At 34.9% G+C, this 23,839-nt stretch overlaps 1 protein-coding gene across 6 annotated transcripts in view; it reads left to right on the top strand.

Moving 5' to 3' along the window:
• ZNF148 (zinc finger protein 148) overlaps window positions 1–23,839 on the top strand; it is a 131,826-nt gene that overhangs the window by 36,362 nt on the left and 71,625 nt on the right. For 3 of the 6 annotated variants that reach the window (XM_010834283.1, XM_010834286.1, XM_010834285.1), the window contains exons 3-5: window positions 31–166; window positions 7,761–7,810; window positions 9,908–10,256. In XM_010834283.1, the coding sequence (XP_010832585.1) occupies window positions 9,924–10,256 (333 nt within the window). In that variant the 5' untranslated portion in view covers window positions 31–166; window positions 7,761–7,810; window positions 9,908–9,923. Of the gene's footprint in view, window positions 1–30; window positions 167–4,899; window positions 4,999–7,760; window positions 7,811–9,907; window positions 10,257–23,839 lie in introns of all 6 variants that reach the window. The other 3 variants (XM_010834284.1, XM_010834288.1, XM_010834287.1) reach the window with 3 other exon arrangements.

Genomic DNA, 23,839 nt, shown 5'->3' with positions numbered 1-23,839 from the left:
TTTTTTTTTTTTTTTTTTTTTTTTTTGTAGGAATTGGATGGCATAAGCAATTGAGGTGGTACTGAGGGTTTCTGAAGTCTTTGAAAGGTAGAAACTCAACCATGATTTCTTTTTCAACTCTACAGCATTCCCTTCCTTGAAGTCTTCATTTTTACATTAGTCTCAGGTAACTTCAGTACTTAACTTTTCATAATCATGAATAAGTAAATTTTTCTAATATAGAACTTTTTTTTTTTTGGCTGCTGGATTTTCATGTTGGGTTTGTGTAATAGTTTATGTTGTGTTTATATCTGGAAGAAACTTGGGATTTAATTTTTTTTTTTTTTTTCAGAAAACAGTACTAAGAGAAAATTGATGAATAAAGATATAGTTTTGGGTTTTAAGTTTAACACAGGAAGATCTGTGTAGCTTATTATGTAATCTTAGATGAAATTTAAGTGGGAAGGTGTTTCCTTCTTTAACCCTTTTTCTCAGCAGGCTATTTCGCATTTTTCACCCATCTGTCATCAACACATACACACCCACATTAAGTTTTCCAGAATTTCCAGAAAGCTATTTTCATACATTGGAAAATTAGACCTGTTAATCAAAGTTAATGGTGTTTGGCATACAATTTTTTAAATGTGAAAGAACATACCAGTTACTGTACATTCTTTCATATTGTATGTTTGTTTATGCCAATATAAGGAAGCAATCATGTAGATAATTTAATAATCATTTATATTAAGTATATTGGTTAAAATTTAGACTTGTCAACTATAATAGGTGCTTAAAATGGTAGAAATATGTTTATTTGAAAAGTCCATATAAACAAATTCAGGATTGTCTGGAAGCTCCAGAATCATCATGACCTACGTCTTAGTCTTGCTTTGCTGTTGTTAATATGTGCCTTCTGTCTTGTGGTCCAAGAAGGTACCATCATGCCTGCCAATAGAAAGAAGGATAAGGGAAGAACATTCCTTTTCCCTTTAGGAGAGTTATGTATATCATTTCTATTCATATCCCATTGACTGTAACTGTCACATGACCACAGCCAGCTGCAAGGAAGGCTGGAAAATGAGTCTTATCTAGGATCTAGGTCATATGTGTCTCATTTAATATTTTATTTTTGGGGGAGAAGGAGAGAACAGCATCTAGGGGTCAGCTAGTTGTCTCTTACGTTAGGATTTGTCAGATTTACTTTCTATTTATCTAGTTGCTCTAAAATTAAAATATAATTTTTATCATCTAAGACGTATTAACTCTTGGGCTGTGATAATACTTGGGAAATTGTTCTTACTTGAGTTTTGAGGCAATTTTAGTTTTGTGAATAGTCATCATAGTTCTTTGATTAAATACCGCTAATTTTGATATCATAAGATGGAATAAGGTCTTAAAATTGATTTGAAAAAATTCCTTATTTTGTTTCACTGCCATTAGATTGATGTGATTTATTTAATGTTTTTAGACTCTTAAGGCAAGGATGAGGACCTCGGGTGAGATGATCTTTTAGCTACACATAAAGCTAAATGATGTGTAACTGGTTCCTTCTAACTCTAAAAAGTCTGTTATTCTAAATGTTCAGATCTCATCAGAACAACTTATTCCCAGAGACATTATATACTTGTTTTTTTAAATGAGAAGTATTTCATTGTGATTACATTTTGTGATTCTTATGCCGTTTAAATATTTTATTTAAACAAATATTAAATAGTATGCTTCTATAAGAGAATTTATTAACGGGTTGGAAATTAGTTATCAGTTTTCCATTGTATTTTATGTCAACATCAACATATATTAACCTTGTTACCTTTTTCTGAGATTTAAGATAACAGTTTTGATAAATTAGTATACTTGTATTTATATCAGGCCTCTTGATTTAGCTTTTAGTAAACGGTTGTAAGACATTGTAGGTGTTTTTGGCATTGAAGGTGACGAATACATTTTTAGTTTTATTGTACTTCACAAATAAGGTTTGTACTGATAAGTGAGAACATTTGTCCAGTGTTTAAAAAATGTTGATTTGGATAGTTAACACTTCTCTGTTTTGGAATGAGTCTTTGTTATTATATAGTACATGTTAAAAATCACTTAGGTGTTTGGACTAGGTAAACTTGTATACAGGGAAGTTTAGGAAGTATTTTTTATATTTTTAGTATACAGGGCTAGAAAATTTATAGTTTCCTCAAGATTAATTATTTTTAATATTAATGTTTGAATTTTTGGTATTGGCATAAAGTGAGATGAATGAAACAGCTAGATTTAGCAGAATGTAGGATTCTGTTTTACTTGGTTCGTTTTTACCCTTTCCCTCTCCCTTTTAAATGTAGCTGTTTCTCAACCAATAGTTGACATAAGTTTGATGTTTGGTATTTCCAAATAGCACTAATTTCTTATTGTTACATTGTATTAGAAGACTAGTGACAAGTATTTGGAATAGAGAATATGCTTAGATTCTGCTTTATTTGAGCAGAGCATCATATATATGGAGATGCCTGTTAACTTTGGTTTAAATATTTTTAAATTAATTTTCTGTGGTTAGAAAATGATCATAGGTTTTTATTTAGTTGTCATGTTGTATAAGGTGATTTATCTTACTCCGTAAATTCCTTTAGTAAACATCTTTTATTGTCACTGGCACTAATAAGAAAGGCCATTTTGTTTAGCTGTGGTTATTATAAATGATCCTCCTATTAGGATATTTTGAATAGTATCAATTTAAAAATCAGGGGGCATAGTTTACAAGATAAGCTTTGTAGATGCAAGATGGTAGTTATACAAAGGTGATCTGAAGGGGTTTCTGGAGGTAAAATATCCCTAGATAAGAGGTAAGTCTTGTTTTTAAATTAGAGATGAAGCAGTTTTTGCTTAAATCAACCTTTTGAAGGATGAGAAGGAATAGAAAACTTAGGAGTGACAAAAGGCAGATTGTTAAATCCGTTTTTATCAAGGGTTTCTTTGTTGCCTTGTAGTACCAATTTGATCTTAAGGCTGATTGATATTTGTATTTGTAATGCTGATGTTTGTAAGGCATAATTTCTTACTGAATCCTACATAGGTTAGAAATATTACTATCCAAATTAACTGGCATCCTTCAGATGAGTTTGTTGAAAAATACTTTGAATCAGAAGTAATTTGTGAAATCTAGCTTTTTAAAAAAAATCTGTTTGAGATTCCTTTAAGTACTTCTGTTTTGCCTACAAGTGATTGGGTTCTGGTATAAAAGCAGGCTATTTTTAATTTGGGAGAATATTTGGAGTTGGAAATTACTTTTTTTTTTAGAAAAGAATGATATTTAGGTTTGCCCACTATAATCTGTTTTGACTCATTTAATGTTTTATATTATTCAGTAAATGTTAATGGAAAATAATATTACAGCCAAACTCAGTGAAAGAAACACAAAAGCAATATCTTTAAGTGAGAAATATTTCTTTCATGGTTGAGTACAGATTTAATTAAAGGTGATAAAATGGCAGATGAATAAATCACCTTTATTCTGAAGGAGAAATTAGATACTTTAAGAATTTGAGAAGAGTATTGCACAAATCTTCAAATCTGTTTTCAGTTTAAAACATATAGCCCTTTTTTTTCTTGATATAGGTGTATCTTTGGCATAGCTCCTACATTTATCAGCCATATTCAGGATTGTTTTTAAAATTTCCGAGTGAAAATGGGAAAGTAAAGGAAAGAGAGAGATTTTCCTAAAATAACTTGGTAAAGGTTTGAAGAAAGAGTGGAAGGATTTAGAGGGTGTATAATTCCATGAAAAAAGAATGAAGGAGAAATGCACTGAGGCAGAAGTAGAAAATAGGAATTGTGGAAAGTGTCCATCCCTGATCAAGGAAAAAAGGGATTCTGTGCCACATAGAATTTTCCCATGGTAGCCATGAGATGGGAGGAGCCAACTATGGGGGGTTGGATTGCTTTATCGAGCCAAGCAGTGGTGACAGGGTGGCCTCAGTGGGTGGGTGAGAAGAGAATGAGTTGAGTGAGCTCTTAGTGTCCAGGGCCTTTTCAAGACAGGAGGTAGTATGGTATGGTAAAATGTGCATTAAACCAAGGAAGTTTGTCTTCAAATCCCAGTTTACCTCCTAGCTATGTAACTTTGGGTGAGCTCCAGTTTCTGCATCTGTTAAATGGGCATATACTGTTAGTGTCTTGAGTGTTAAACTGTAAACATTAAGTGAAGTAACACACCAGTGTGCCCAGCATATTGTCTTATAGTAGATCCTCAGCACATGTTAGTTTTCTTTCTTCTCCAGGTTATGCTAATCTCTGAATTTTGTAATATAGCCTCAAACCTATTAATAAATTTGGAGAGACATTTTCTTCATTCATTGCATAGAATTCCCATAAAAAACCTCAGCATTTTAAGTGCCTTGTATAATTGATTAAAAATGAGTAATAAGGCCCAACTTATTCATATATTATGCCTCTGTTAACTTTGTCCTCTGAAAACAAGCCCAGACTGAGAAAATACTTGTCTCAAATGCTTATATTAAAGCCTATGTGTTTGACTCCTTATTAAAAGCCCTAACTCAAAGCTTATTTACTCTATTTCAACTTATACAAATCTATTAATATAAAGCTTAGTTTCTATTTGATTGCACACAGTTGATTAGAAAGAAGCATTAAATTAGAATGTGACAAGAAGGGTCAACTGTCTGGAAGGGTCTCCAGTTCTGGAAGACTGGAGAAAGTGATGGCTTACAATTTATATTCTCTTTTTAAGTACTGCACTGCTGTTAGGCTTACGTGTTTAGGATTACTTAATTGGCTGTAACTTGGATTAATTTTATACGACTGAACCAAACATTTTTCAATACTGAAGGATAGTGAGGGTGTGTGTGGGTGTGTGAATGGAGCAGAAAGCTGAATTGTGATCCCTTCAGTATCCCTGTTATTATGTATACCTTCTAGCTTCTCTGGCAGAGGGATGGAGATGGAAGGATTAAACTTGGAAGGAGGAAAAGAATGCAGCATTTGAAGTAATCTGTTGGAGGGAGAAATTGGCCCGAGGTAGGCCCCTTCCTTCCTTCTGTGTCTTCCTAAGTTCTGGTTTTTAGTAATCTGTGTTCTGGCTAACTCCAGAAGGAGTGCCATTTCACCTTTAGCTGAGTTATTTCTAGAACATCATTGTCCATCCTGTCTTGGATCTTAATAGCTCTGCGATATTATATTCTTTGTCAGCTACCCAAACTTCCTTCACATGCAAAATAATGGATCGTTATAAGGAGCTCAGGGTGGCTTAGAGCTTATTCCTCCATCTAGTCATTCTTTCCCCCTGTTTGACAGAGGCTCCTGGGGATGTAGATTAGTTATTTATTTTTTCCTTCCAGAGCAGCCTTTCATGTAAGAGGCATGACTTAAGCATTTTTTCTTTCTCTCTGATGTGTAATATTCCATTAATTATATAGACATGTGGGTCAAAAAATAGTTGGCTTTTTGAAGATTTAGCAGAAAGAGACACTTAAATATTCACATCTTAGTGTGGATTGATAACATCAGTTTCATTTCTTTGTACTTGACTGAATCTTCCTGAAAATAACTGAAATTAGAGGGAAAGTAACCTGTGTTAACTTTTGAGCATACATGGAATCTTTTGCAGGTTTGGGTTTTTGAATGTGCAGTGAAGTGAAGCACATGGGAGCTTTGACTGAGGTCACATAGGAGGTGTAAGGGAGAAATTTAAGGTTGGTGAGAGCTTCAAGGACAGTTAAAAACGTACTTTTCCTGATCATTTTTCTTAGGGTAACTTTGTCCTTTTCCCTTTTACCATGGGGCTTCCCTGGTGGCTCAGATGGTAAAGTGTTCGCCGGCAATGAGGGAGACCCGGGTTCTATCCCTGGGTTGGGAAGATCCCTTGGAGAAGGAAACGGCAACTCACTCCAATATTCTTGCCTGGAGAATCCCATGGACAGAGGACCCTGATAGGCTACAGTCCATGGGGTTGCAAAGAGTCAGACAGGACTGAGCGACTTCACTTTCATTTCAGTTTAATGAAATTAACTTTGTTTGAGAGCCTTGTTTATTTCCTGTCCAGCTTTCTCTGCCCCAACACTGGTTAAGATAATGTGATACAAGTATGGCTCACTTATTTGTCTGTATGTCTTCTCCTTGATTTTTTTCCCCCCATGTATCTTGGAGAACTTTTTACCCAGCACATACAGCTGTCTCATTTATTTTAATGGCTAATGTGTATTCCACTGTGTGGCTGAATCATAGTTAAAACAAGTTTTCCATTAAGAGGATGCTTAGGCCGTTTCCAGTCTTTTTCCATTAAAAGGTCACATCCTTGTACATAAATCTTTGGTTAATTTTTATGACTAAGCACATAATATAGGATTATATATACTCCTAGCAATGAGATTGTTATGTCAGTGGTCAGCAGTTTTCATTTTGATAGATATTTCCAAAGCTGACTTTAAAACTGTCAGAGCAGTGTTCCTTGATATTGAAGTCTGTGTTGATATCTTAATATTTTCTGGTATTTCAGGGAAATTGTCTCAGAAACAGTTTCTAGGCCAGCCAGTAACTTGAAATATATAGGTTAATTTGGGGTTAGAGGAATAAGAAACCAAATGTGAAAAAGGAAGATCGATTCCTTTTTCTGTCTATATGGACTGTTTTCAAGAAAATTTTCATAGAGGTCAAGTTTGCCCTTTATTTACAGTGTTTCCACTTCCCATTCCATTTACTACTTCCTTATTGAGTTGTGGAATCTTCCTGTTTCAGATGCCTCATTCTGGCACTTTTTTTTTTTTTTTTGCATACTTAACCTTTCTTCCCCCAAATATTCTCTACCTCCAAAGTATTTTGACTTCCTCAATACCTACTGTTCCAGCCTGATGTTAGGGATAAGATTAGTTTTTTAAAAATTAAATTTTTATGTTTGTTTTACTAGGTTTAGTATATGTTAACACTATTATAGGAGTATAGTTGTAGGCATTATGCATATATTAGGATAGGGCTTCCCTCATAGCTCAGTTGGTGAAAGAATCTGCCTGCAATGCAGGATACCTGGGTTTGATTCCTGGGTTGGGAACATCCCTTGGAAATGGGATGGAAATGGAAGGAAATGGCAGGCCACTCCAGTATTCTTGCCTGGAGAATCCCATGGACAGAGAAGCCTGGTGGGGGGTTGCAAGAGTCAGACACGACTTAGCAACTAAACCACCACCACCGTATATTAGGATATACTAAATTTTTTTAAATTGATGAGGTACATTATAAAAAACATTGGAGATGAGGACCACTGCTTTAAGGAAATGTAGACCTTGCAGTGGGTTAGTAAGTCAGCTTTAACTTTTGGTAATCTTAAAAAAAAAAAACAGTCTGTCCTAGGTTAGTTTGTCTAATGTCTTTTATTAATGTCTGCTTTTAATGATTACTTCATTTTACTTCTCCCATATTCTTTAAAAGCTCCCAGGGTGTGTGTGTGTGTGTGTGTGTGTGTTTAATAATGATGTATGTGGCAATAGCAGATGTCAGAGCAGTAAAGGGTGGCTTTGTGTATATATTGGTCCCTTTTGAGTCCTTTAGGAAAACAGTAAATAGACTAGAAGTATATAATTGATTTGGTAAGGATTTCCAAAGAAATAAGCAAATTTTAACCCTAGGAGACTTAAGTTTATTAGTTGTAGGATAGTTTATTCTCTAAGACATGTAATAAATAGAATATTTGAAGAGGATAGTTATTTGGTGATGTGTTTTAAATATTTGTCATTTAGACTACTAAAATATTTCAAAAAGGGAAATTAAATTCTTGTTCCTTTGTCCAGTATGTCTTCTGGATTTATGATACTACCTGGTTCCAGGGAAGACACAGCAAGTATGAATTACATTTTTCTTTTGTTTATGTTACTGTTTATGTGAGCTGTTTTTAAGCTGTTGTATTTTTGTTGAGTTGCTAAGTCGTATCTGACTCTTTTGCAACCCCATGGACTCTAGCCCACCTGGCTCCTCTGTTCATGGGATTTCCCAGGCAAGAATTTTGGAGTGGGCTGCTATTTCCCTCTCCAGAGGATCTTCCTGACCCAGGGATTGAACCCGAGTCTCCTGCTTGGCAAACAGATTCTTTACCACTGAGCCACCTGGAAAACCCCATTTTTTGAGCTGTACATTTAAATAAAGTTTTCTCCTTAGACGATGTTAGTAAATGAAAGATTACTTTAGATTTCAGTAGTGTATTTAAATTTAACATTTGAAAGCTGTGATTAAAGTAGTAACCATTACTACCTCATTGATTTATACTTAATACAGTCCTTTCATGTTGGGTGAGTGTGTGTGTTTATTTTATACAGCCTGGTAAAAAACAAGCCATACCAGTGCCTTGACAGGCTTTAAGGTAAAATGTCTTTGGATTTCAAGATTATTATGCTAGTTCCTCAAGTAACACAAGGGAGTATGAATCTATAGCAACCAAAGTTAGAAGAGCAGGCTTAATATTGCCTATTTTTCCTATAATAATGGGGAAAAAAGATAATGTAATTATTTAGTAGGGTCTAATTCTTATGACCTCTTAAATTTAATCATGCGCAACTATTTAAGAGTATATTAGTAATGAAAATACTTTTTCCATTTTAACAAATTTAAAGCATTTAAAAGAAATAAAATTACTTTATAGAAAGTTCAAATTAGAGAGAAATACAAGTATGAAAAAAATTAGTAATTTCACTACCCAGTGGTAATATTAATGTTAGCATTTTCAGTAAAGCTGTATACATTCAGACACATATTTACATACACATTTCCTTTAATATATTGGGCTGTTTGCCAAAATTTTAAAATATTTTTCAAGAATATTTTTTGACTGTATTTTTTTTATAATTTAAACAGACTTAACTTTTTATTGAAGTATAATAACTGACAGAAATGTGTGCATATCACAGATACACATCTTAAAATTTTACAAAGTGGGCACACCTGTATAGCCAGCATTCCACTCAAGAAAAAATGTCTGCTCCCAGATAGCCCACTTTTCCTACCTCCTATTAACAGTCTCCTCACACAAGCATAGCCATTTTTCCGATTCTATTTGTAAGAAAAACTTTGAGATATAATTTATATAAAATAAAATTTGCCCATTCTAAGAGTACAATTCAATAATTTTTAGTAAATTTATTGAGTGGGGCAACCGTTATTTTAGTTTTAAAATGTACATATTGATATAATTTAACCCAGTTTCTTTTTGTTGAATACTTAGTGTAATTCCAGTTTTTCAGTATTAAAGTACTGCCATAGTGATTTTTCATGCATATCTTTCTATGCATTTCTGATTTCATCAGGGTAGTTTCCTAAAAGTATTATTTATCACCAGTTCAAAGAACATATGCATTTTTCTGGGTTTTGATACAGTGTACCAAATTACCTTTGGAAAGAGTTGAACTAAAGTACTCCCACTGTCAGTAGATTTTTTTCCCTGTGAGCTCAACCTTGGATGTATTTTTTAAGAGTTGTTATCAATTTGGGGGATAAAATATGGTTTTAATGTTCATTTCTTTGATACTGCTGTGACTACTATTTTATATATTTAGTGACTGTTTCTAATTTTTCTTTATGATTTACCTGATAGTATTCTCTCAGTTTATTTCTTAATGTTATTTCTTATTTTAATTTTAAGATGTTTTAATATATTAAAGGATATGGAGCCATCTGGTGTTACAAATACTTTCTCCCAGTTTGCTTTATTTCATGCTCATTTTTCATAATGAAATAGATTAGTGCCTTAATGTCAGAAATAAAGATTTGTGTTTCCTACCGGCTTTTGGAAATTTACTGGTAATTTTTAAATTGGAGGCAATATTGAATTATGTGAATAAAACTTTTATTGAAGTATGGATACCTTTCATAATTTGAAATTTAAAAAATTCAAGTAGACATATAAAACTAATTTATTATGCTTTGTTGCCAAACTTGGTCTTTCTAGGCAGTTATACTTAAGCATGAACATTGACGACAAACTGGAAGGATTATTTCTTAAATGTGGCGGCATAGACGAAATGCAGTCTTCCAGGGCAATGGTTGTAATGGGTGGAGTGTCTGGCCAGTCTACCGTGTCTGGGGAACTGCAGGAATCGGTGCTTCAAGATCGGAGTATGCCTCACCAGGAGATCCTTGCTGCAGATGAAGTGTTACAAGAAAGTGAAATGAGACAACAGGATATGATATCACATGATGAACTCATGGTCCATGAGGAGACAGTGAAAAATGATGAAGAGCAGATGGAAACACATGAAAGACTTCCTCAAGGACTACAGTATGCACTTAATGTCCCTGTAAGTAATTCCTTTATAAGATATTAAACTTAGTTAGAAACATAATTAATTTTCTGTTAAGTGATACCGTCATTGAAGAAATTTCAAAAAATGTTTAAAATCTGAATATAAATAGTTCAAATGTGTGTTCTAAAATAAATATACCAAATATTAATAAAAATCATGATAAGGCAAAATTAAGTTTTTGTATTATGTACATTTTAGAAACATATTTTCTGGATAACATTTGTCAGGATTACTGTGTGTTAAATTTTAAGTGCTTAATTTTGAAGGATACTTTGTTTTAACTTTTGGATTTCTCCTTAAAGAATAGAAGGATTAGAAGAAAAAAAAAGTATAAGGATTGAATCTGGAGCATAGCTAGAAAAAAATCATGTACTTGAGAATTTTTCCTTCAAATTTTGTAACTGTTGGCAATTCCTGCCTTCTTTTATTTTTTCATTATCTTTAAAAAGTATTTCACCCTTTCAGTCTTTCCTGTTTAACCTTGATGTCACAGGTCATCACCTAAGATACTCTTTTGTAGATACCCGTAAATTTTTTTTCAATTCAAAGGAGCATTTATTGAGCCCACATTAAATGGGACATGCTTACAATATTATGAGATGCCCTTCTTCTGTGTATAGTTTCTGCTTATCCCCAAGTGGATACATGCTATGTTTCACAGTCTTTGTAGTTATCCAAGCTTCTGTAATGGAGTGGTAGGCTTGTTCAGAGACTCACAATCTTTTTAGAAAGTTGTACATTTTCTGGAAAAAAAAAAACAAACAACAACAGTAACAAACAAAAACAGTGAGCTGGACTTGTTGCTTCCCCTGAAGGTTCAGGGCTCATTTGGTGCTTCAGTCACAGGCTCTTTGGAACAACCAGCAATGACCTCTTTATAATCTTCACTCCAAAATTATCTTTGTGAAGTGAATTGTAATCAGCTCTGGCCTCAGTGATTTCTTTCTCAGTACTGAGCGTATTTAATTCCACATCAGTAAGCAACGCAAAAGTCTGTGTGTTCTTTAAGTACAAGTCAGTGATAGTTTCTGAATTTGGGCACTGATCAAGTCTAGTAGTTCAGTGGTTGACTGACTGTAGGTCAGTAGTGAATTTTGGGAGTAGTGTGGGATAAGTCACAGCCAGGGCAAACCAGGCAGAGGAGCAGGGCCTTCCTGAGCATGGTGCTGACGCAGGCGGGGAGTCTGAGAAGCTGAGTGGTGTTTTTTGCCTCCTTGTGTCTTTATTTTTACCTGATGATCAGCAAAACTACTACTGTCATAAAATCTTCTATTCTTTATGTGATATTAAACCTCATCCTTTCAGTACTTCTGATATACTGTGCTTTTTCTTTTGCTTTAGGACCTTCATGTATCCTACTTGTAATATTCCCCTTAATCATAACCCCTCTCTGTTTTTTAAACTGATTAGTGCTGCATCATCATCAGCCTGCCACTTCTGTCCAGTCTAGGTTTACTCCCTGCAGTAGGGACTTGTTCAGTTTGTCTGTAATAGATAGTAGGCTCTTTGAGAGCATGAATTTTGTCTTATTTTTCATTATGGCCCATGTGTTAGCACATGATGTGAATGAGTGGATAACTACTTACAGTTGTGTTCTAATACATGTGCTCACCAACTTTTACCTAGTCTATTGCAGTAGCCTTTTCCTTTTTCTACCTGTTGATGGTGATGAATTACATTAATTAATTTTTTAATGCTGAATCAGCCTTGCATACCTGGAAGAAATCCCACTTTGTTGTGGTGTATAGTATTTTTATACATTTTTTAAATTCACTTTACTAGTACCTGTTGAGGATTGATAGATTGGTCTAGTTTTCTTTTCTTGCAGTATCTTTGTTTTGATGTTAGAGTAACCCTGGTTTCATAGAATGAGTTAGGAATATTCACTCTGCTTCGGTCTTCTGGGAGAGATTGTAGAGAGTTGGTACAGTTTCTTCCTTGAGTGTTTGATGGAATTCACCAGTGAATCTGTAGGGCCTGGTACTTTGCTTTTTGGAAGGTTAGTAATTCAGTGTCTTTAATAGCTATAGATTCAGATTGTATGTTTCTTCTTATGTGAGTTTTGACAGATTGTATCTGCTGAGGAATTGGTTCAGTTCATCTAGGTTATCAAATTTGTGGGCATAGAGTTGTTCATAGTATTCTTTTATTATCCTTTTAGTGTCCATGAGGTCTGTAATGATGTTCCCACCTTAATTTCTGGTATCAGTAATTTATGTCTTTTTGTCTTAGCCCGACAAGAGGCTCGCTGCCTTTTTTTTTTAAGTATGTCAACAGTTGCTTATTTATTTATTTTTGGTTGCACTGGGTCTTCCTTGCTGTGTGCGGGCTTTCTCTAGTTGCAGTGAGTAGAGGCTGCTCTTTGTCTTAACAGTTTTTAAGCATATAGTATTACATCCAGTGTCAGTGTACAGTTAATTGCACTCTCGTTGTACGGTAGATCTCTAGAACTGTTTTTGTCTTGCAAAGCTGGATTTCTATACCCACTTAACACCAGTTCTCCATTGTTACCTCCCCCTAGTAAAAGCTTATTAATTTTTAGAGAATTAGCTTTTGATTTTTTTCTGTTGTTTTCCAGTTTTCAATTTCATTGATTTCTCCTCTAATTTTTTTGGTATCTTTTCTTATATTATTTTGGATTTAATTTGCCACCCATGGTTTTTGGGCTTCTCAGGTGGCACTAGTGGTAAAGAACCTACCTGCCAATGCAGGAGACACAAGTTCAGTCCCTGTGTTGGAAAGATTCCCTGGCGGAGGGCATGGCAACCCACCAGTGTTCTTGTCTGGAGAATCCACGGACAGAAGAGCCTGGTGGGCTGCAGTCCATGGGGTTGCAGAAGAGTTGGACACGACTTTGCTACTGAACACACACACACATATAGCGTTCAGTAATACAAATTTCTCTCTAAGCGCTGCGTTCACAGTGTTCCACAACTTTTGATAAGTTGTATTTTTATTTTCATTTGGTTCATTTTATCTTTTTTTTCTGAGATACGTTCTTTGATTCATGTGTTATTTGAAAGTGTGTTACTTAATCTCCCAAGTTTTGGGGATTTTTTCAGCTATTTTTTTGTTACTGATCTATAGTTTTAATTCATTTATGGTCTGAGAATGTATATTGTATGATTGTTTATTCTTTTACATTTATGAAGTTGTGTGTTTTGTCTGCCCTAAATGTTTGCCTTGGCAAATGCATGTGAGATTGAAAAGAATAAAATAGTCTGTTGATGGTAATAGCTTTCTTCTTGGACTGATTGTAACCTGAGCCATACCTGTCTGTTTTTCAGATGATTTCTATAATGATCTTTTCAAAATGAGATTTATACTTATCATTTTCCTCCCAGAAAATTTTCAGAGGTTTCTTTTTGCTAAAAAGCTGAAATGCACTCTTTTGCTTGGGCTAAAAGAGCCTTTGAATCAGGTCTCTTCTCATCTTATCCAGCCCCTGCAACCCCTACTGCCCACTTCATAGTTTAAGTACATTGAAATTAGATTAGTTGCCCAGGTCCAGTATGATTTTTTCTCTTCTGTACATGTTGGATATACCTGTAATATTCTTTGTTTGGCAGTCTACTGTTTTTCACTTCTCAAAACTTTTCCTTTGTAATTTTTCATTATAACTAACTTTTCATTTCTTTGCTTGTGAGACCATGAGGTCTCTTTTCTGAAACTTGTATTTTAACTTTATGTTCTCAGTAACTGGGCTGTGGTAGGCAGTCATATATTTTTTGAGTGAAAGAAATCTTTTTTAATTGAGAAAAAGTTTGAAGTGAAATGTGGATCCTAAGTTACAATTCAGAATTTTGACAGCTGCATAAACTTGTATGTAACCCATAACGCATCAAGATATAGAATATTTTTATCATCCTGGAAAGCTGGAAAGTTTGTTTTCTTCTTGGTCAGTCCACTCCACAACAATTGTTCTGATTCCCCTCCCCGTACCCCACCCTCCCCATCATAGATTAATGTTGTCTCTTGAGAAGTTTGGGCTTCCCTGTTGCCTCAGACGGTAAAGAATCTGCCTGCAGTGTGGGAGACATGGGTTCAGTCCCTGGGCTGAAAAGATTCCCTGGAGAAGGGAATGGATGTCCACTCCAGTATTCTTTCCTGGAGAATCCTGTGGACAGAGGAGCCTGGTGGGCTACCGTACATGGGGTTGCAAAGAGTCAGACACAGTTCTAATGTGAGAACTCTATGAATGGAATCATGTGTAACGCTTCTCTCCAGCTTCTTTTGCTCAGCATAGTGTTTCTGTAGTTTTCCATGTTGGTTTAGTGTTATCAGTAAGTAGTTCATTCTTTTCATTATTGATTAACATTCTGTTATACTATCCTTAAATTTTATTTCCCTCTTTATGGTTATTTATTACCTCTAGTTTTCAACCTTTATGAATAAAGTCACTGTGAATGTTGTTAAAAAAGTTTTTTTTAATTTCTTCTGGGTACATTTTTATAGAAGTTAAGCTATTTCTCTTCTGTTTTCATTTTGTTTAATCTAGTTTCTATCTTTGCATCAGTATTACTCTTGATTGGTATATTTTCTATACAAAATCCTGAGATCAGGTAGTGTAGGTCTTCCAGTTTTGTTATTCTTTGGCAGATTACTGTGACTGTTCTAGTTTGTTTGCATTTTCATGTAAAATGCAGGATCAGCCTTTCAGTTTCTGTAAAATGAACTATCTGGGTTTTAGTTGGGATTGCATTGATTATATATATTGACTTGATAAAAACCAGCAACTAAAAAGTAGAGGCTTCCAGTCCATGAACATGATGTATTGTTACGTTTATTTTGCTTTTCTCTAACTTCTCTTGGCATAGTTTTTATCAGAGTTTCTGGACATATTTATTTGGTTAAGTTTATCCTTAAGTATTCCATGTTTAAGATGTTATTGTAAATGGTGTTTAAAAAAAAAACTTCAGTGTCTAATTGTTCGTGACTAGTACATAGGAATGCAGTTGATTCTTTTTATGTTGACCATGTATCCTGTGATCTTGTTATATGTACCTGTTCTAGTAAGGCTCCTTCTGTTTTTTTCAGGGTCCCTATTGTCCATACATTTTAAATCTTCCTTTCCAATTTATATGTTTTTTACTTTTTTCTTCCTTATTGTATGGACTAGGCTTCCAGAACAGTGTTGAATAAAAGTGGTAAGAGTCAATATTTTTGCTTTTTTCCTGATCTTTAGGGGACTGTATTGAGTTTTTCACCATTAATAATTGTTTTAGCTATAAATTTTTCATAGGTTATGTTTATTTATGAGGTGGAAGATGTTTTCTTTGTAGTTTGCTGAGATTTCTTTTAAAGTTGTGAATGGATGTATAACTTCATTGATATTTTTTCTTTTTCTTTTTTTTTTTTTAAACCCAATATCATACTTATTCTTCACAGCAATGCTGTAAGATACTCAGCATTATTCCCATTTTTTACAGCTGAGGAAAGAGAGGCTCAGAAAGATTAAGCCTATTACCTAAGGTCAAGCAATGAATTCTGAGCTTTGAGGATTTACCAGTGTATCACATTACATTTCATAATGACTTTAACTTGAACACACAGAAAATACACGAATATATATAAAATGTACACATTCTTATGTATAGTTTGATAAACTTTTAATATAAATTGTTTTGGAAGTTTTACCTTTATGGAAGTCTGATTATAATAATTCACAAGGGCTCATTGATATTTTTTCTGCATCTATTAGATGATCATATGATTTTCCTTCCTTTTCTTAAAGTGAACTTACTGATTTTCAAATGTTAAGCCAATCCTGCATTCCTGGGATAAATTGTACTTGGTCATGATACATTGTCCTTTTTATATGTTCTTGGATTCAGTTTACTGATTTTTTTTAAAAAGAATGTTTATGTATATGTTTATGAGGCATATTGTTTTCTTGCAGTCTTGTTTTAGGCATATTTGCCTCATAAAAAAATAGTTCCTTCTCTATTTTCTGAAAGTTTATAGAAAATTCGTGTTATTTCTATCATAATAATATATATTTAGTGGACTTTACCAATAACTTAATCTAGGGTTGAGTTTCCTTTGTGAGAAAGTTTTTACTTCCATATTTAACTTTTAAAACATAAAAAAACTAATCAGATTTAAATTTTTTCTTGATTTAGTTTTGACAAATTATATTTTTCATTAAAAATTTTTTTTAATTGAAGGATAATTGCTTTACAGAATTTTGGTTTCTGGCAAACATCAACATGAATCAGCCACAGGTTTATCCATGTCCTCTCGTCCCTGAACATTCCTCCCATCTCCCTCCCCACCCCACCCTTCAGCCTTTCACAGAGCCCCTGTTTGAGTTCCCTGAGTCATACAACAAATTCCCATTGGGTGTCTGTTGTACATATGGCATTGTAGATTTCTGTGTTGTTCTCTCCATACAGCTCCCCTTCTCCCTCCTCTCCTCCCACTGTGTCCTCAGGTTTGTTCTCTATGTCTGTTTCTCCATTGCTCCCCTGAAAATAAATTCATCAGTGTCCTCTCTTTAGATTCCATATATATGTGTCAGTACACGATATTTATACTTCTCTTTCTGACTTTCACTCTGTATAATAGGCTCTAGTTTTGTCCACATCATTAGAACAGATTCAGATGTGTTCTTTTTCATAGCTGAGTAGTATTCCATTGTATGTATGTACCACAGCTTCTTTATCCATTCATCTGTTGGTGGACATCTAGGTTGCTTCCATGTTCTAGCTATTGTAAATAGTGCTGCAGTGAACTTTGGGGTACATGTGTCTTTTTCAGTTTTGATTTCCTCAGGGTATATGCCTAGGAGTTCATTTTTTGACTGAACAAAAATTTTCATAATATTTTCTCAATTCCTTTACTGTCTAAAGGACTTGTAATAATTTCTGTTTTCACCTTGATAGTGCCAGTTGTCTTTTTCTTGATTAATCTGGGTAGAAATTTGTCGGTTTTTCTGGTCTCTTCAAAGAATAAGTTTTGTTTTTAGTGCGTCATTAGTAAAGAATGCACCTACCAGTGCAGGAGATGCAGGAGACATGGTTCGATCCCTGGGAGGGAAGATTGTCTGGAGAAGGAAATTGCAGTCATGGCCAGGAAAACTCCATGGACAGAGGAGCTTGGCAGGCTATAGTTCATGGGGTTACAAAGAATCAGACAATACTGAATGCACACACACATTGTTCATTTCAACTTTCATCTTTACTCTCAAGTTATTTCTTTCCTTCTGCTTACTTTATTTTAATTTGTTCTTATTTTCTTAGCTTTTTAAAGTAGAAGGTTTGGTAGTTAGATCTTTCTTTTTGATGTAAGCATTTTAAGCTCTAAAGTTCTCAATTTCTTTTGTGATTTCTTTGTGACCCATGCTTAATTTCTGAATATTTGAAGTTTTCCAGGTATCTTTTTGTCATTGATATTTAGTCATTGTGGTCAGAGGCTATACATGTACAACTTACGTCCTTTGAAGTGTGTTGAGTCTTACAAGGTCTACTGTGTGGTTACCTGGTGAATGCTCTGTATTCACTTGAGAAGAATGTGGAGTCTGACTGTTGTCGGGAGGGTTTTTTGTAAATGTCAATTAGGTCAAGTTGGCTAGTTGTATTCTTTTTTTTTTTTTTTTAATTTATTTTTATTGGAGTATAGTTGCTTTATAATGTTGTGGTAGTTTCTGTTGTATAGCAAAAACGAATCATCTATGCGTTATACATCCCCTCTTTTGGATTTCCTTCCCATTTAGGTTACCATAGAGGATCTAGTAGAGTTCCCTGTGCTATCTGGTAGGTTCTCATTAGTTATCTAATTTATACACAGAATCAGTAGTGCATATATGTCAGTTCCAGTCTCCCAATTTCTCCCACCCATCCCCTTTCCCTCTTGGTATCCATACATTTGTTCTTTACATAACTCTTTTATATCCTTACTCATCTACTTATTCTCCAGGCATTAAAGTTTGTTTGCAGAAGGATCCAGTTAAGATTATACATTGCATTAACTGTCATGTCTCTTTAGTTTTCTTTAGTCTGGGTTAGTTCCTCTCTTTAAAAATTTTATGATCATCATACGTAAAAATTGCCATTTATTTTGTAGAATGTCATTCAGTTCAGGTTTATATGATTTTTCCTCTTAGACTTAAGTTGTTACTTTGGCAGGTGTATTGCAAAAAGTGGTTTGGGTTTGAACAGGTGGCACATGATTTTTATTTTCCCCCTTCTGATGATGGTTCACTTTGATCAGTTAATTGAGCTAGGGTCTGCCAGGTTTTGCCAGTGTAAAGTTAATCTTATCCCTCATCATACTTTGAAATTTGTTCATTTGTTTATTTGTACCAATATTGATTTTGAAGTTTTATTCACTGGGTAAAATCTACTACTATGATTAATGCTTAGTTGATGATTTGGCCAATCCGAGCCTCTTCAGGTTGGCTTCTGTGTTCTTTTGACCTGTCCCATCAGTCCTTGAGCACTTCCTTTAAGTCATGAGATGTTCTAGGTTTATATTGTATTTTACATGCCCATCCCTGGAATCAAGACATTTTTTCTAAGGAGTCCTAGTTCATTTTAGTGGAGAATGGTATTTAGAAGCCAAGATCTGAGTGCTCAGTGTGCTGCTCATTGCTGGTGGAGTATAACTGCTCCCAGGACTGTTAGTGGATAAAGCCAGAGAGTATATATATATGTACATACTTACATACATTTATATGTATATATGTACATACATTTACATCTATAATTATCCATTTATCTGTAAGTATTGAAAACCATGAGTTCACACTGATACCTCCAATTATAGTCTATTACCATGGAGTACATTTTAGTTTGCTTCCTCCCATATTTTATGAGTCCTTTCTCAGACAGTAATAAGCCTGGTTCTGTTATTCTTAATGTATTTATTTACTTAATTGATCAGATCCTCCTCCCAACCCCTGTATGTAACTATTTTCCCTTTAGCACTGTTGCCCTTCTCCTCTTCCTATACAGGTATACTCTCTTCACCCAGCTCCTGTACTCCATGGCAGTGCAAGCCATCCCTTGTCTCCTGTATGGATGCCTTCCTCCCCCTGCATGTGCTTTGGCAATTGTGCTGGGCCTCAGTCACCACATGGATCCCTCCTTGTACACTGTGCTGGTCCATGCTCAGTCCTCACACCACTTAGTTCTGGTACCTTGCTCAAGGCTGCTGTTCACCCACAGCATAGACCCTTCTTTATGTTGCTTGGGCTCTGACACTTTCATGCTGAACTGCCCTTTTATCTGGAGAACTTCCTCTCTCTGCTTACACTCTGATGTCTTGCTTTGGGCAGCCCTCCCATGCCAGTACCCTCTTCATTCTGTCTAGGACCTGAAACCATGTTTTGCTCCACAGTATGGCCTTAGAGGTGAATGGTTTATGGAGCCTAAGTAGATAGGGAAAGTCAGGAAGGGGAAGGGATAAGATTTATCCTTTTGTTTTCTTTAAAAGAACCTTAATTTTGAAATTATATAGATTCATAAGTAGTTGCAAAAATAATACAGAGATGTTCCATGTAACCAGTCTGGCAGTTTCTCCCCAGTGATTGCATTTTATATAACTATAGTACAAAATCTCAAAATAAAGAAGTTGACATTGCTACAACATGTCCATTTTTGTATGCTTTATCCTACAAGTAGATACAGAACTAATCCTTCATACCAAAGATCTCCCTGGTGCTACCGCTCTGTAGTCACACTGCTTCTTGTTGCCCCCACCATTCCTAACCCCTGGCTATCCTACCCTACTCTGTTTTTTGTCTCTAAAACGTCATCATTTTGAGAATATTTTATTTGAGATATTGGAATCAATAGATACTGGAATCAATATATTAAGTGACCTTTTGAGATTGACTTTTTTCACTTAATGTAATGCCCTCGAGAGCCATCTGAGTTGTTATATATATAAATGCTTTGTTCTTTTTTTTTTTTTTAATATATAGTAGTATTCCATGGTATAGCTCAGCTGGTTAAGAATCCACTTGCAATGCAGGAGACCCTGGTTCGATTTTCTGGGTCAGGAAGATCCCTTGGAGAGGGGATAGGCTACCCACTCCAGTATCTTTGGGCTTCCCTGGTGACTCAGATGGTAAAGAATCTGCCTGTGGTGTGGGAGGCTTGGGTTCGATCCCTGGGTTGGGAAGATCCCCTGTAGGAGGGCATGGCAACCCACTCTGGTATTCTTGCCTGGAGAATCCTCATGGACTGGTGGGCTATAGTCCATGGGGTTGCAGAGTCGGACACGACTGAGTGACTAAGCACACACACACAATTCCATGGTATGGTTGTTAAGTCAGTCAGTTCAGTTGCTCAGTCATGTCTTATTCTTTGCGACCCAATGGACTGCAGCACGCCGGACATCCCTGTCCATCACCAATTCCTGGAGCTTGCTCAAACTCATGTCCATCGAGTCGGTGATGCCCTCCAACCATCTCACCCTCTGTTGTCACCTCCTCCTCCTGCCTTCAATCTTTCCCAGCATCAGGGTCTTTTCCTTCAATCTTTGCATCAGGTGGCCAAAGTTCTGGAGTTTCAGCGTCAACATCAGTCCTTCCAATGAATATTCAGTACTGATTTCCTTGAGGATTGACTGATTTGATCTCCTTGGAGTCCAAGGGACTCTCAAGAGTATTCTCCAACACCACAGTTCAGAAGTATCAATTCTTTGGCGCTCAGCTTGCTTTATGGTCCAACTCTCACATCCATACACGGCTACTGGAAAAACCATAGCTTTGACTAGATGGACTTTTGTAGGCAAATAAGGGACATTTTAGTTGTTTCCATGTTTTGGCTATTACAGATAAAACTGCTGTGAACATTGATGTGTAGGTTTTTGGGTGAACATAGGTATACATAGCTCTAGGATAAATACTCTGTTATCCCCTTGTCACTGGATATAATCACTTCTAACATTTTGGTATATGTACTTCAGTGCTTCTTTGATATGCATACCGAGCATAGGAACATGTTGCTTTTTATCTCTTCATTTACCAGCATATTTTGAACTTTTCTCAACTCCTTGTTCTTCTAATGCGTCTTAAATATCTGCTTGATATTCCAAATTCTGGGTAGTCCATAGTTGAGTCCTATTACTCCTAATAGATGATGATAAATCTGAGTCCATTCTGAGAATGAATCAATGGAAAGTTATCTCATACTGAATACCAAATGCCAGAATTTAGGATTTGTGTAATATTGCTTTATAGAAGAACTTAACAGAGATGAGAAATTATATCCCTTCCTTATTACTTATGCATTCCTGCTGGTAAGGCAGAGTTGTGAAGGGCAGATCTTGGGATCATGAATATACATTTTTGAATTAAAGAGAGGGTGTTGATGTAGAACAGTATGATCTAGGTTCCTCACAGTGTGAAAACTTAAGCTCCAAGGCCTTTCATCCTTTCTAGAGTGTATGCTAAAGTCTTTTTAAAAATAGATATTGAACATGTTGATTTTTTTTTCCTTTTATTTGCTAATTCACTTGGAAGTCACAGAACTTTACTTCATATTAACTTTTTAGTTAATTCAAAACAGAAACTTGAGGTTTGTGTTTCCTTAAACTGTTAATAACAGTTTAGGTTCTGTAACCTGTATAAACTCCCTATTGTTCTGTGATAGTTGCTAAGTAAAGTTCTTCATTTGTGATAACTGCTGGCTTTCAGGATTTATCATGACCGTATTACTCTAAATCAATCACCCAGCTTCAGCTATGTGGCTGTACATTTTCAACAGCAATCTGCAAGCCAACTTTCAGATGTCTGTAGTATGCTCATTAGAACTTAGTTTTCTAGCATGTTAGAAATTTGAATTAAAATGAACTAAAATTAGTATTTCAGTTCCTTAGTTGCATTAGCTACATTTCAAGTGCTCAATAGTCACATGTGGTTAATGACTTCTGTATTAGACAGCATAAAGAACATTTCCATTATTTCAGGACGTTTTGGATAGCGTTGTGTTAGAAAGCTTTTCAACTTAAAAATTAATTTCAGAAATTTGAAAAAAAAAAGTATTTGGCTTGTCCTTTTAATTCTTTTTATAGAAAAGGGATTGGAAACTTTGTGGACTATATTTTTCCAACTGATATCAGATATGTTGAAGAGTAAAAGACATGTTTATATTGACAGAAAGAAACAAATTGTTATTTGTAATGATAAATGCCACATTTGTTTCCTAGAAAAGTACTGAATTGCACTTTTTTGAAAGAATTTTTTAAATAATTTATAGTCAAGTATGTCCAACTCTTTTGCGACCCCATGGACTATGGCCTACAAGCTCCTCCATCCATAGGATTTTCCAGGCAAGAATACTGGAGTGGGTTGCCATTTCCTTCTCCAGGGGATCTTCCCTACCCAAGGAAATTGCCTGGTAGCTGAGTTGGTAAAGAATCTGCCTGTAGTGCAGGAGACCCAGGTTCACTCCCTGGGTTGGGAAGATCCCATTTTATGTAAATTAGGAGCTATAAAAAAAAAAATCATGCTCCCGTCATATAGTGATATAATAAAGTGTAAAGTATTTCAAGTGTTTGTGATTCCTGAAAAAAATATACTTTAGCAGTCATGAAGATTTTAGTCATGAATTTCTGTTCTGAAAGCGGTATGAATAGAATTGTAGACATCCTTTTATGCATTTTGTATTCATGATTATTTTAATGGCTTAGGAAACTCAAGACATATTTGGCCATTGCTGTAAAACCTCTCTTTTGTTTTTAGTTTTAAAAGTTGCCTTAAATCCTGTCATTAGTTTAAGAAGGATTATATAGACATTTCCCCAAATACCTTTTGTTTCAGTGAATAAAACTTTAACATGCTGTTGCTAGGAATTTGAGTACATGTTCTGGAATAAGTGTCTTTTCCTTTCCTATTTAACAAAATGAGAAGAAAAAAGTATTATTTTATTTGTGTCAGTGATTTTAAAATACTAATTTTGCCATGTATTTTGCACTCTGTTTTAGTCACAGGATTGGATTACATTTATTGTTATCAATGATCTTTCACAATCATCTTGAAAGGTGACAAATCTATTTGATTTTATTTGCTTAAATAGTCATTGGTAGGATATGTTTCTTCCTCTCTTTTTGGCTAAATCCCAACTTGTTATCTCTATTACACTGTATACTTTTCAATAAAATTATTTATTATAGCCAGTTCTTACTACTCTTTGTTTCTTTTAAAGTTCATTTGAGGGATTCAGAAGTAATTTTATGTTTATTGACTCTTGGGTCCTTGTCTTTTGAGGCATTTGTGTTGACTTTTTGTGTGTCTGCATGCTTTAAAGAGTACCCCCCCATTCAAATACTTTTCACTTCATCATACTCTTTGAATATTATTTTCAGAAATAGATTTATTAATTGAACTTGTTTTAAAGAGAATAGATGGTAGTTTATATCAGTTCCCCAAGGTTATTTTTTTAAACAAGATTTTACTCTTTTATGTGGCTCTTAGAAAGTATCCTATTTGATAGGAATCCGTTTTAGCAGAAAACATAGAATAAGTAATCTTGCTTTATAGTTTTTCCTGATGAGAGTCATATTATTGCTTATTATTATTGATTTCGACTCACCTGGTAAGTAAATGAATCAAAGTATCTCTATTAGTC

This window comes from Bison bison, unplaced genomic scaffold (assembly GCF_000754665.1).
Source record: "Bison bison bison isolate TAMUID 2011002044 unplaced genomic scaffold, Bison_UMD1.0 scf7180017864032, whole genome shotgun sequence".
In the NCBI taxonomy this organism is placed as follows: Eukaryota; Metazoa; Chordata; class Mammalia; order Artiodactyla; family Bovidae; genus Bison; species Bison bison.
This window is presented reverse-complemented; position numbering and strand designations above follow the sequence as displayed.